This window comes from Mytilus galloprovincialis, chromosome 9 (genome assembly GCF_965363235.1).
Source record: "Mytilus galloprovincialis chromosome 9, xbMytGall1.hap1.1, whole genome shotgun sequence".
Lineage (NCBI taxonomy): Eukaryota > Metazoa > Mollusca > Bivalvia > Mytilida > Mytilidae > Mytilus > Mytilus galloprovincialis.
Window position 1 is genome coordinate 80,478,299 of NC_134846.1, and position 13,869 is coordinate 80,492,167.

Below are 13,869 nucleotides of genomic sequence, written 5' to 3' on the forward strand. Positions count from 1 at the left end.
TTACAGTTAGCAAACTTTGCTTTTGATTATCAATTTGCGTCAAGTTATAAAGCTGTATGAAATGGATGTCTTGATATTGTTTCAGTTTCGTTTAAAACGCATCCCAAGTTTTATTTTTTTCACCATAAACAAAATTGGTCCAAAGTATAATGACAGTAATAAGAGTAGGTGTGCAGTTAAATACTTTAAAAAAGTGAAACCATTGAACTATATTTTTCGCCTGTGACAGTCACACTCCTAATCTTGAGTAGTATCTTTAAGAACATCAAAACCATTAATACGTAGTAAAACTATTCAAGTTGTACACCATTTGTTGAATAATAATATTTTATTATTTATCAGTATTAAATTACAAGTATTGTTTAGTACATATGAAAGAATGAAGCAATACAACTATAGAAGATTTTTAAGTTTAATCAATCTAGCTAGCGTACATTGCTGTTTTTCATGTAACAATAACGTAATGTAACCGTAGCCTCAGTAATTATTGTTAGAGTTACATTTGTAATTAATCGGTTCCTCACCCAACTTTGCATTCCGGCAATTAGTCTCCAATGTAACAATAATATTTTTATTATTGTTACATTTCCATGTAACCGTAGCCAGTGCCTACCTTAAAACTTTTAGATACATTTGGATGATGCATTTTTAAAATTTATTAAGTACATGAACCTATCTAACCCTCAATCCTCAACATTGATTTTAAAAGAAAATGATTTGTATAGAACAAATAATCGAATTTGTAGTACATCTTTTAGGTATTTAAATTTGATGATGTCATTGATTTGTGTGCACAAAGGAAGTTACTTTCCTGTTTCTAAAAGTAGGAAGTTGAAAAGTTGAAATCAAAATGATTTTAAACAATCCCAAGCAATGACTTCAAAGAAAACACCAGAAGGTAAACATAGCAATTTCTTACATTAAATTATATCGAAACATTTGACTGTCTTGCACCATGCACGAACTTCTATGAATTACTTTCAGTTTTATCCCTAAAAATAATAACAATTCGAGTTTGTATCATATGTAGGACATTGAATCCCCTTTAAAGACTTACAAGTAATATACAATTATTCTTATAAGGCATATGCTACTGGTTGGTCTCCTGAAACTATCGGTTTAAACAAGTGCATTTTGCATGTTTGACAATTTGTTTAATTTGTGACACTATTCATATTTTGTTGTCATTGACATTGTACCATACTTCTACTTCCACCATTTATTAAACATTCCTTAATATACAGTAAAAGCATGAAAAGTGAGGTTAAACATCCTTGACTTCGGTCTAAAACATTCAAGACTACATGTACATGCACTGGTGGTGTTGAGTGTTAGTGTGTTCCAGTCCCTTATTCTTGGATAGAACAATTCTGTCCTCAATTCTGTTCTGAAAATCGGTGCAAATTAACTATTTTTAATAGAGTTATTCCCCTGGAAAATGAAAATTATTTACTTAATTGCATTCAAAAGTGTGTTCCAGTCCCTTATTCTTGGAAAGAACAATTCTGTCCTCAATTCTGTTCTGAAAATCAGTGCAAATTAACACCGAAATTTGCCCTGTATTAGCCTTCATTCAGATTAAACATGTAAATGGCTCGACAACTGTATTGAAATTGAAAGTTGGTGTTGACATTTACAACTATTTGTACATGTAAAAGTTTATTATTCTTATTAGAATATAAAAGTTGTCTTATAAATAGGAAAAAAATTGATGCAAAAATTATTTACTTTAGGAGCAGGAATTTCAGATGTTCAGAAATGTACACTGAATGTAGATGAATCAAAACAAAGATTTTTTTACTGTGTAAGGTCAAAATTGATGACACCCCACTTGATTAGGTACCTATATAAGCTGTACTGATGATACACTGTGAAAATGTTGTATTGTCTTGAAGTAATTAGCTGTCAATTTATTTTAGAAGTTATTATATTAAAAATGCTGATGAAGGTAATTCAATTTTACTATTTAGCCTTGATTATGTAAGTCATTTTCTATTTTAAAATTTGCAACAGCAAAGTGTATTGCACAAAAGCAAAAAAAATAATATCAATTCAAATCACATAACCAATTCAAGATCTTTGACTACAGTTATTCTGTGTCAAAAACCTATTACTTGTCAAATATTTAATTACAATCCAAATTCAGACCTGTATCAAGTGCGAATATTGTGTCCATTTTGGCCCTGACTGTTCAGGGTTGGACCTCTCTCTGCAGACTGCCTCTGCAGACTGTGGACCATATCTAGCTGCGCTCAAGGAAGCAATTTATTTTACATTTGTAATTTAAAAATCTTTTAGTTTGTCATGCCAAGTTATGGACAATCTTTTGTCCTTTGCAGAATTTTTTAAAGTCTGTGTACCAAGTCATGACTGTTTTCATTGTCTTCAGTTGCTTCCATGAGGATTGTTTGAAGATATTTTTCTTGGCTAGTTTAACATGGATACTGATTTTTGTCTAACCAGGATGATTGAATTCCTTATTTACAAATGTTTTTAAAAAGATTTGTCAACAGCCAGAGGCAAGAGGTGGATTCAGGAGGGGGGGGGGGGCACTTTTTTGTGGGAAAATTTTGTTTCAACTAAAATTGATATATTCATGTAGATATTGTAGCTTTTCCAGATATATTCCCTGTGTCAAAAAAAAATAATAATTGCATAGTAATTGTTTGGGAAAATTTGAAAAATTAAATTTTGGAAGAAATTCTCTTTGTGTAAAAGAATATTAACTTTTTAGAAATATTTTTCAAGTCTGTATTGCAAAGAAAAAATCTTCAAAAGTAATGTATGAATGCAGAACACACATTTGTACAGTTGTTACTCATCTTGAGATGTAAATGTGGATAAAATTGGAAAAAGATAAATATCTTAAAGAATAACCTTAATTATTTTAATTGTGTAAATTTTGCTTTTTTTAAAGTATTTAGTTGACATAGTAAAAATCATAAATTTCCCTTAGAAATACTTATATCTTGTTCATACAGATAAATTCAGTCCACATACATGTACTTTAAAACCCAATATTTAAAAGTTGTAATATTGAGGAAGTTATTTATCTTTTACATGTGATACTTTTGTAGTAGAACTAGTGAGGCACTTCAGATTAGAAGCTGTGATAATTACCCTATCAAAGTTTACATAAGGAAGGAGATTTATAGCCCTACTTCGATGATTTAAAAAATAGATCAGATCGATCATCAGTATGTAAATTAAGAGTTAGTTCTCATAACCTTGCCATTGAAAGAGATAGATATCTAAAAATGCCCAGAGATCAAAGAATTTGTGAAATCTGTGAAAGTGGTGAAATTGAAAATAAACAGCACATGCTGCTACACTGCAGAGGTTACTCCAGTATTAGAGAGACTTTTGTATTAAAAATGTTCAAAATTACAGGAAAAAGTATAACCACATTGTGCGATAATGATAAGATAAATTTTATACTTAATAATACAGCTGATACGGCACTAAAATTATCTTCCTCTTTCGTAACAAATTGTTTAAATGCAAGAAGTAATCTATTGTAATAGATTTTCATTATACCTTTTTATTCACATATATATATATATATAATTGTTTGTATTTTACTACCATGTATAGCAAATTGTTTATCCATTCAGTCATTACCATTTATTGTAAATGCGTTTGTGCCAATAAAATATTGTCTATATTGTCTATTGTCTTAAAATCACACAAGTTGTCATGGTATAGATGTAACATCTTAGATGTCTTATTTATAGTAATCAGCAGTATGTGCCAAACTGTTTTAGGGTTTGTCTGAACTAAAAAATCTAAAATATTCTGTCTGACCAAATGATTTTTTGTCTGACATTTTATCAATCAGACAGAGTTTGGGGTACACTGTAATCATGGTAATGTATAATGAAACATTTTTTTTCTATTTTGTATCAATTTTTATACGACCGCAAACATTTTTGGTCGTATATTGGTATGATGTTGGCGTCGTCGTCGTCGTCCGAATACTTTTAGTTTTCGCACTCTAACTTTAGTAAAAGTGAATAGAAATCTATGAAATTTTAACACAAGGTTTATGACCACAAAAGGAAGGTTGGGATTGATTTTGGGAGTTTTGGTCCCAACATTTTAGGTATTAGGGGCCAAAAAGGGCCCAAATAAGCATTTTCTTGGTTTTCACACTATAACTTTAGTTTAAGTAAATAGAAATCTATGAAATTTTGACACAAGGTTTATGACCACAAAAGGAAGGTTGGGATTGATTTTGGGAGTTTTGGTTCCAACAGTATAGGAATTAGGGGCCAAAAAAGGGCCCAAATAAGCATTATTCTTGGTTTTCACACAATAACTTTAGTATAAGTAAATAGAAATCAATGAAATTTAAACACAAGGTTTATGACCACAAAAGGAAGGTTGGGATTGATTTTGGGAGTTGAGGTCCCAACAGTGTAGGAATAAGGGGCCAAAAAGGGGCCCAAATAAGCATTATTCTTGGTTTTCGCACCATAATTTTTTTTAAATTTTTCTCATTTCAGATTTCATAAATAAAAAGAAAATTTCTTCAAACATTTTTTTGAGAGGATTAATATTCAACAGCATAGTGAATTGCTCAAAGGCAAACAAAATATTTTAAGTCTCATTAGACCACATTCATTCTGTGTCAGAAAACTATGCTGTGTCAACTATTTAATCACAATCCAAATTTAGAGCTGAATCCAGCTTGAATGTTGTGTCCATACTTGCCCCAACCGTTCAGGGTTCAACCTCTGCGGTCGTATAAAGCTGTGCCCTGCAGAACATCTGGTTAAATCTCTTAAGACAATTCATGTCTTCTTTGATCATGTTGATATTGATTGAGACTTAGGATAGATACATACCTGTATATTGATCAAGATGATACTTGTCATTACTTAGTCATTGATGTAACAGATGTTTAATTTGTTTATCTTTTGTAGGTCACAAATAAAAAAGGCCATAGGAATGTATCAATGTTTACCTGTAAGTCAGGTGTACATACAAATACAATTGTTTAAGATACAAGTGTCTCCTGGGTTTTAGTTAATTAACAGGCAGTTACATCACCCTTTTCTTTTTCCAGTTCAAAGTGATTTTGCTTGTAGAATATGTTTATGTATAGATATATAAGTCAGTATTTTGGAGAAAAATATTATATGAACAGAACTGAAATATTTGGACACCCACTGATCGGTCCCTAGCGAAATGCACCTTTGATCTGTGTTTTATTGTTTATCATAGAAAATCAACACCTTTTGATTAAGGTGGGGTAACTATCAAAATGCTTCAGGTTAAATATTGATACATATAATCATGATAAAGATAGAAAATCACTCATTTAAATCAATATCTGGGAGATGAGAATGATAATGACACTTTCTCTTTATTTCTTGTGTTTCAAGGAAGCGCGAATTCACTGTTATTGTATAAAAAAGAAACAAGTCAACACTTTCTTCAGGAAATATTTGTGGAATTACAATGTGTGTTTCTGTTTCTTCTGAAAATTGTAAATATGAATATTTATCAATTGCTGAATTAATCATAAATATCAGACTACTTCCTGTGCATAATTTATTTTATTTATTATTTTACTCAAATTTTTCTTGAACTTGAGTAAAATGAAGGTTTATATTGATAATTATTGGAGAAATTGTACTATTTCTACTTAACATAATTTAACTTTTTTTCTATGTTTTATTTTTATTTACAGGAATAAAGAAAAGATGAATAACCCAATCCATAGACAGAGGATTACCAAATCTGGCTGGTTACGTAAACAGGGTGGTATGGTCAGGACATGGCATAGACGATGGTTCTGTTTAAATGGGGACTGTTTGTTCTATTTCACGAAAGAAGACGACCTGAGACCTCAAGGATCTATTTTCTTGCCTGGAAACAGAATAGCTGAGATTCAATGGACACCTGATGATTCAGATAAATACCTGTTTGAAATTTGTCCAGGTAATAACAACAAAAATCAAAGTTAGGGATAGGCATGCTCTAATATAAGCATTTGTGGCTGGTCTAATTAAATTAATTTGCTTTTATTGTTCTTTTATAGATAAAAAAAATATATTGTGTTGCTCTATGAATATAGTGTATAAATTTCTTTTTGTTTATTCATACTTAAAACACTTGTTTTTTTTTTAATGGTAATCACTTCATACAAGAAAAATTAACTTTTAGTTTGTGGATTTTTAATACATTTATTGCTGCCTAATGCAGACTAATGCTGGTGTCATCTCCCCTGTCAATAAATTTGTGGTAGGCCAGCAGAAGTATTGCTTTCTTACAGCAGCAAAAACATATTACCTCATTATCATATGCCCAAAGAATGACCAAGGATGACAAATATTTGTATTGAAGTAGTTTATGATTGGACCTTAAAAAGTTTTGATATGTTGTTGCTGAAGACAAAATGGAGGTCAAGTTGAATATTGATATTTTTTTTTTGCTGGTCATTGATAGATTAGTAAAATAAGCATAGAATGCGACAGGTCAAAAATACGACAGAGCTTTCTAAACAGAAAACCCAGTTTTCTTTCAAATTAGCAGCTCAATCTTTGTTTTATATGACTTCAATGGTTTTCATAAAGCACGCTTAGCTAACTGGAAGATTGAGTTATATAAAAGGTGTAATTTTTCTGGTGATGGAAGTTATCCAGAAATTTAATTTTCCTGCTTCTTCACATGCTTACATAGATTTAACATTTTGAGACTTAAAAGGTATTAAAACTTCATTTTGAAACAGCATGTGATCTTATATATATCATTATGACCATGTAAACTGAATTATTTATACATATCTTTGAATATATTTCTCTTATTTTCAACTAGATAGGTTTTAGACATTTATCTGTTTTGCTGTCTATTTGACATTTTTAATTTCTTATTATTGGAAGTAACTGTTTTTTTTCAGTGACATGTGTTACAATTGCAGTGTAAACAAGTAAATGTATTTTTGGTAGGAAATAGTCTTTACTAGAATCTTTCAAAATAGTTTTAATATTTGTTAAAGCATATCAAGTGTGGTAGCAGAATTGCTTCTTGACCATAAATATTCTCTTGTCTATGCAGAATATTTGATAGGGAAACTTGACCCTGATTCATAAAGTAAACAATAAAAAAAAGATAATGATAAGGTGTAAAAACCTATAACTTTTCAGATGCAGAATTGTGTAAGTATATCACAATAATTTGTTTGTTATGCTTATACTGTTAATAGATTGTCTTTTTACTCATCATAATATTGCACAGGTGATGATTTTCTTGTTTTTGGCTAGTAATTTATACTGATTTATTTCAGCAGTTATTTACTAGCTCTAACACACACACACACACACATCTTCTAAGAAACACGATAACTTTGTATAATAAAGATATTAGCATTATATACATACACGACTTTGAATAGCTTGTCTCGATATGCATTGTGATTTCTTTAGTGCTATATTGGCTTGTCTGCTTTAATGGGGAATGCTTTACTAGTAATAGCCATATGAAGATCTTTTGATATAGCCTGCTTTAATTTGAAATGCTATAAATTTCAGTAAATTTTCTGACTTGATTTACAAAAATATGATAAATGTTATTCCAAGATAACAAACTGTTGCTAATTTCATTTGAACTAATTAATTTAAAAGACAGCTAATATATGGTAATATATACTGTTACCATGGTTACTAATATTTCTTGTAATTCTTACCTCGTCAATGAATAAAATAAAATTTATATCAAAATTTTAACCCATTAATTCTTTGAATTTGTATCAATGTATACTGTAACACATAGATGTGACACATGTATGTTGCACACTTTAGTTATGGTCACAGGTAGACACTATTGTAAAAAAATGTTTTTTTAATAATTTTTGAGAGTACCGGGGTAAATTCTTATAACATGTATAATCAAGCATATATATATATAATATTTAAATCATTTAAAACATACATGAATTAGTTACTTTTTATTCACTTACTGGTACATTTTTTTTTTATTGATTTGTGTACAAGTTGCAGTGATCTTATATAAGTATGAACTTCCTGTAGCGGGATGTCCTCCCCAACAGAATGACCTACTTAACTTTAGAGAAGCATTAACTTGTTTATAAAGTTACAAAACATAATATGGGACTTTCCCAGATATACTTAAATTTAACCATATATCAAAGAAAGTGGACTTATAAGACATTTGTTTATTGATAGAAGTTGCAAGTTTGATATTTTGATATACTGATGCTGTTTCTCATCAACATTGTCTTTGAACTTATATTTCCATGTTAAAAAAGGGGTATAGTAACTTGTTAATGAAACCCAGTTTAGAAAGGAGGCAATTAAAGAAAATATGGTAAGCAAGGTTGGAAATGAAATTAAGGACATTAAATGTTCATTCAAATTGTCTTTACTTACAGTACCTATCAAATTACATCACAGCTAATATTATAGGCATATTATCAAATCACATCACAGCTAATATTATAGGCATATTATCAAATCACATCACAGCTAATATTATAGGCATATTAAGAACTAAAACATAACACAATAGAAACAAGAAATCATTCATTCTAAAATCCCCTGACCAAAAGTAGGGTTGATGACTGGCACTGTAAAGGAGAAAGGATTTATAAGGTAATAACGTAAACCATCGGTCAGTTTATTTAGTTCTGTCAAGAGCTCTATACATTGTGTTTCTTCACAGCTTCATCTTTATGTGTCAGATTTAGCATTTTTAGTACAACAGGACTTAGATAAAAATCACATGGACACATTACTACAAAAGGAAATATTAATCTACACATTCAATTATAAACAAATATATATAACAAAGAAAAGCAATGATATCTCTTGTTAGTTGGAGTTTGATTTTAAAATCATGGGAGTGGTTCACATTGTTAACTTAAACACTCTTTCATAAATAAAATGAAGACTTTTGAATGTGATTTCAGGTAAAACTCAGTCTAGAACAGCACCAAGTGAAGTTTTTCAACTCTGTGCTGGTAATAATGATGAGAGACAGCAATGGATGAAAGCTATAAGAAAAGTCATTTACTCTGATATTGGAGGAGGTAATTTAATAATCTCATAGATATAAGAAGATGTGGTATGAGGCAACTCTCCATCCAAGTCATAATTTGTTAAAGTAAACCATTATAGGTCAAAGTACGGTCTTCAACACGGAAGCTTTGGCTCATAACAAACAGCAAACTACAAAGGGCCCCAAAAATGACTAGGTGTAAAACCATTCAAAATGGAAAAACCAACAGTCTAATCTATATAAAAAATGAGAAACGAGAAACTCTTCGATTCTTACTTATTTGCCAATTTTTTCTGGTTGATGACATCAAATTGTACAGAAGACATCAGCCAATCAACAACATGGTAGGTGTTCAACTCTTATTGTGGTCAATATGCTATAAAACTTGTAAGTTACTTACCGAAGGTCAGTGGTTTTCCCTCTGCTTTCATCCACCAATTATCCATACAACCATGAAATTGTACATGAAGACAATTATTAAGTCATAGAAAGTGGCATTTAATGAATAAACCTCCATAAATAAGCAAACAAATAAACATATATACAAAAAGCAAATTTACAACTGATGTGGCAATTTGGTGAAAAAATGCTAATTATTGAACTTGACTATTTTGTAGCAATATTTGGTCAGAGTATAGAGGAGACAATGCTATATGAACAGAGAATGAAGAGATCTATTCCATACTTGATTGAACAGAGTGTAGAATTCTTAACACAATATGGTCTAGAAGTTGAAGGTATTTTCAGGTAATCAGCAATGTAATAGAATAGAAAATATTATTACTTTACAGCTAGTTTCCTAATGCTTGTAGAGTAAAACTTTGGTAGGATTGTCTGCTCTATGGTCGGGTTGTTGTCTCTTTGGCACATTCCCCATTTCCATTCTCAATTTTATTGCTTGCTGCCTGTTTATATAACTGCTAATTCAAGCTTTGAAGTCTTCAAACAATATAGATACTGATAATCATATCAACCTGTACATAATATATCTAAAGGAGAAGGTTCACGAAGGGTTAAAATTCGCCCTAAATTTTTTACGTTTTTAAAATCGGGCTACAAAATTACAAATTTCACATAGAAATACTTGTGATAATATTATTAAGACAAAACTATATTTTTGTAGCACTACTATTTAAAATTAATGAAGCTATGACCCCTGAAATAAACATTATTTGTATTTTAAGTCAATTTTGGTAATTTTTTTCCATAATTTTAATTGTTTTTGGCATAATTAACCTTGGCTGCTATCTACGATCCAAAAAGTTTTTATATTTATGAATTCTATATCAAAATTGGAATCTTTTGGTTAAAAGATATTTGAGATTGTAGGTGGAGGCTAAAGTTAGAAAGCTTTAAGGTCTGAAAATTGCACAAAATAACCATATTTTGACAAAATGTTCAAAATGGGCCTACTTTGGAGAATATTATGTACTTTAATGAAATGAAACTGATTCATTTAGCATTAGGGCATTTGAAAGAGACCCATTTAGGAACCAAATTGTGACCTTTTTGGTGTTTTATAATAAAGTTCAGGGGCGGATCCAGCCATTTTAAAAAGGGGGGTTCCTAACCCAGAATAAAAGGGGGGTGGGGGCCCAATTACATGTCCCCATTCAAATGCATTGATCGTCCAAAAAAAAGGGGGGTTCCAACCCCCGGAACCCCCCCTCTGGATCCGCGCCTGAAGTTGGTATTTTAGGCCATTTTGTGCCAAAAGTGAACCTTGTCCTTTGACTGGACGTTATCCCAATATACAAACAGAGCAAGCAAGCTAACCAAAGTTTTGCTTTAAATGCATTAGGAAATTAGCTGTAAATTTTATTAAATTTTAGTACCAATAATACTGATGATAAGATAATGTTATGGTCAGCCTTCTGTTACATTGATTTCATTTTCATGAATCTGAAGCCAGAGATGGTTGCATAAATAACTGTAGTTGTATTGACACTTACTAAAAAAATTACTGATCAATTCTCATAGATGAAGATGCACTCTGGATTAGCTACAAAAATAACAAGATGCAGATGTTATATAATTTTTCAATGAATCCTGAGTACACGTCTGTGGTGTAATATGAATCTGACATAGAAACAATGTCTCTGTACAGGAAACAGCATGAATGTGATAGTCTTTAAAACATGGAAACATAGACCAACATATCATGACACAAATTTCTTGAAAGATCATTTTCTTGTATAAAAGTAAGATTTATTAAATTTTTAGAAGTTTTCAAGTAAATAAATATACAAATGAAATCCTTTGTAATATTTCTCTATGTGATTTGATAACTAATTTACAGCCTTAGTAAATTTCTGATAAAGGTTATACATGTATTTTAAAGTTATATGAATATATTACAGATTACCGGGAAGAACAACATTAATTAAGGAGTTAAAAGACAGATTTGATTGTGCAGAAAGAATTGTGTTTGATATATCAGATCATGATGTACATTCAGTGGCATCCCTGTTAAAAATGTACTTCAGAGAACTTCCAGAATCCATTATACCATCATCTTATTATCAGCGATTGATGAACGTTGCCATGAATTTTCAGGATGCTAAAGAAACTGAGAAAAAGGAAGCAGCTGTTGCAAATGCAGCTGATGCATTATCAGGTCTTCCAGATGATAATTACGTAATTGTTAAATATTTATGTGAATTTTTATGTAAAGTGGGAGAAAAATCACACATCAATAAAATGACAACTTTAAATCTTGCAACAGTTTTTGGACCCAACATAATACGTAATGTAATTGAAGCAGATAGTCCAGAACTAATGATGGCTACTGCTGATTTAACTCAACAGTTGTGTTTCTTGTTGATAAATAATTGTGAGGAGATATTCATTGACAAAAAGGAAGAAGACAAATTAGAAGAGACAAAACCTGAAGTTCCTGTAGAAAATTTGTTAGATTTTTCTGAAAAACCTGAGTCTGAGGATGAAATTAAGCCTCTTCCTCGACTTTCTCTGAGAAATAATAGAGCAGGATCAAGAGGCTCATCTCTTCTTACCTCCGTTACAGAAGAGCTTGAAAAAAGGAAAGATAACAATATATTACAACCATTGTTTCCATCTTGTAGGAATTCAGATAAACAAAATACTAGTGGGATGGATTTATTAGATTTCACAGAGCCTGTCAAAAAAGAATCTGACAATAATAATATTATATCACCATCTGATCCCCCAAAACAGAAACCCATTCCACCAGCTAGACGGAAGAAGAAAAGTCCGAATGGGGGTGATGATCTATCCCCTACTTCCCCATTGTCTCGAACCAATAGTACTGATAAGACTGAGTCAGAAGCAATACAAGATCTCAAAACTATAAATGAACAACTTAAAACAGAATTAGAAAGCACTCGGAAAGAATATGAGGCAAAAATTCAGGATCTTAAAACCAATTACAATGGCAAAATAAATGTGTTGCGTACAAACAGTGCAAATAGTGAAAAAATATACAAAGATCGAATTCAGGCAATTAACCAGCAACATTCAAATCAGATGGAAGAATTAAGAAAGGACCTTGAAAAAGAAAGGTTAGATAGAAATGGTGCTGTGTCAAAAGTGATGAAGTTACAGACAGAACTTAATCGCTATCACCTTCAGTATGGGCAACTTCATAGTCCAACTTAAAATTATGTCATAAATTCTATATTATACCTTCTGTTTGTAATGTAAGTAGATATTCTGTTGAACATACTTCACATAGCATACTGACAGATGGTTTCTCCTATAACATTTATATAAGTCATTCTAAAAAAATTTGTTTCACCGATAGGCTCTTATTTTAAATTTCGAGATCCTCATTGTGAAAAATATGTTCTGTTATTTTGTTGATGAATTTAAAACCTTCTTAGACTGAAGTTGTAACAGATAAGAAAAGAGTGTTGACTTGTGAGGAACTATGTTAAACATTTTTTTAAAAGCTTTTGTAGAAGACTGAGTAATACATTTTATAAGACCTAGAAATATGCTAACGTTTACCCTATCAACATTGCTAATTTGTTATAAGTAAACAAAAAGTATATTTAAAGAAATACTCTAGTAACAGCTCTACCATGATATATAAGGGAAGATAGAAGTCCATCTGTCGGACTTATCAGTGCAATAATTTTTTCATTTTCTACATTTATGGCTGTAACATGTAGTTTTACAGTGATCATTTTTGCTTTTTCTTCCCAAATAAATTTTGGGAAGATAGACTTGATTTACTGAAACAATTGGGTCCTATTGATTTAACTTTCTACTATTACAGAATTGATTCTTGTACCTGAAGATAGCTTTAAGGCATTCAGGATCCTTGGTGCTGAATATGTATGATATGTTCTTAAAATGTTTTGAATATTAGATGTTTCTTCCAATAATCAAGTGTGATTATCCAATTTTAAAGTTGTATATGTTACAGTTAATTTTGTTTAATTTTTGATAATTATTTTCTGCTAATAAACATCTATTTTGAATTTATTGAACCATAAAACTTATTTTTGACTCTTTGCATTGAATAATCCGCGAAGCGGATTATGTAAAATGTGAAGAGTCAAAAATTAGTTTTATGGTTCAATAAAATCAAAATAAATTAGTGCCGTTTATTATAAATAAATTTCTATAAAAAATAAGGCTAAAAGAACATTTTATATTATTTATATTAACAATAACAAGGTACACACATGTTGGCGTATGAATACACAACGTCAGAGTGGGGGTGTCGCCATCAAAATTGACAACATTGAAAATAAAACTAATAATTTTAACCAATCAGAAGACAGTAAATACACCAAATTTATTTATTATGTTATATCAATATTAAATCATGTACTTTTCATCTAGGTAACATTACGGTATATG

General features: G+C 30.6%; 1 protein-coding gene across 4 annotated transcripts; it reads left to right on the forward strand.

The window, feature by feature from the left end:
- The first annotated feature begins 772 nt into the window (after window positions 1-772).
- Window positions 773-13,475, forward strand: LOC143046097 (rho GTPase-activating protein 24-like). 4 transcript variants are annotated; one of them, XM_076219085.1, is made up of 8 exons: window positions 791-898; window positions 3,078-3,197; window positions 4,926-4,968; window positions 5,696-5,946; window positions 7,152-7,163; window positions 8,933-9,052; window positions 9,639-9,768; window positions 11,382-13,475. In XM_076219085.1, the coding sequence occupies exons 4-8, from the start codon at window positions 5,709-5,711 to the stop codon at window positions 12,655-12,657; spliced, it is 1,776 nt and encodes a 591-aa protein (XP_076075200.1). In that variant the 5' UTR covers window positions 791-898; window positions 3,078-3,197; window positions 4,926-4,968; window positions 5,696-5,708; the 3' UTR covers window positions 12,658-13,475. The 4 variants fall into 4 exon arrangements, with proteins under 4 accessions (XP_076075198.1, XP_076075201.1, XP_076075199.1 ...); XM_076219084.1 differs by lacking the exon at window positions 3,078-3,197 and having other exon boundaries at window positions 788-898; XM_076219083.1 differs by lacking the exons at window positions 3,078-3,197; window positions 4,926-4,968 and having other exon boundaries at window positions 773-898.
- The last annotated feature ends 394 nt before the right edge of the window (window positions 13,476-13,869 follow it).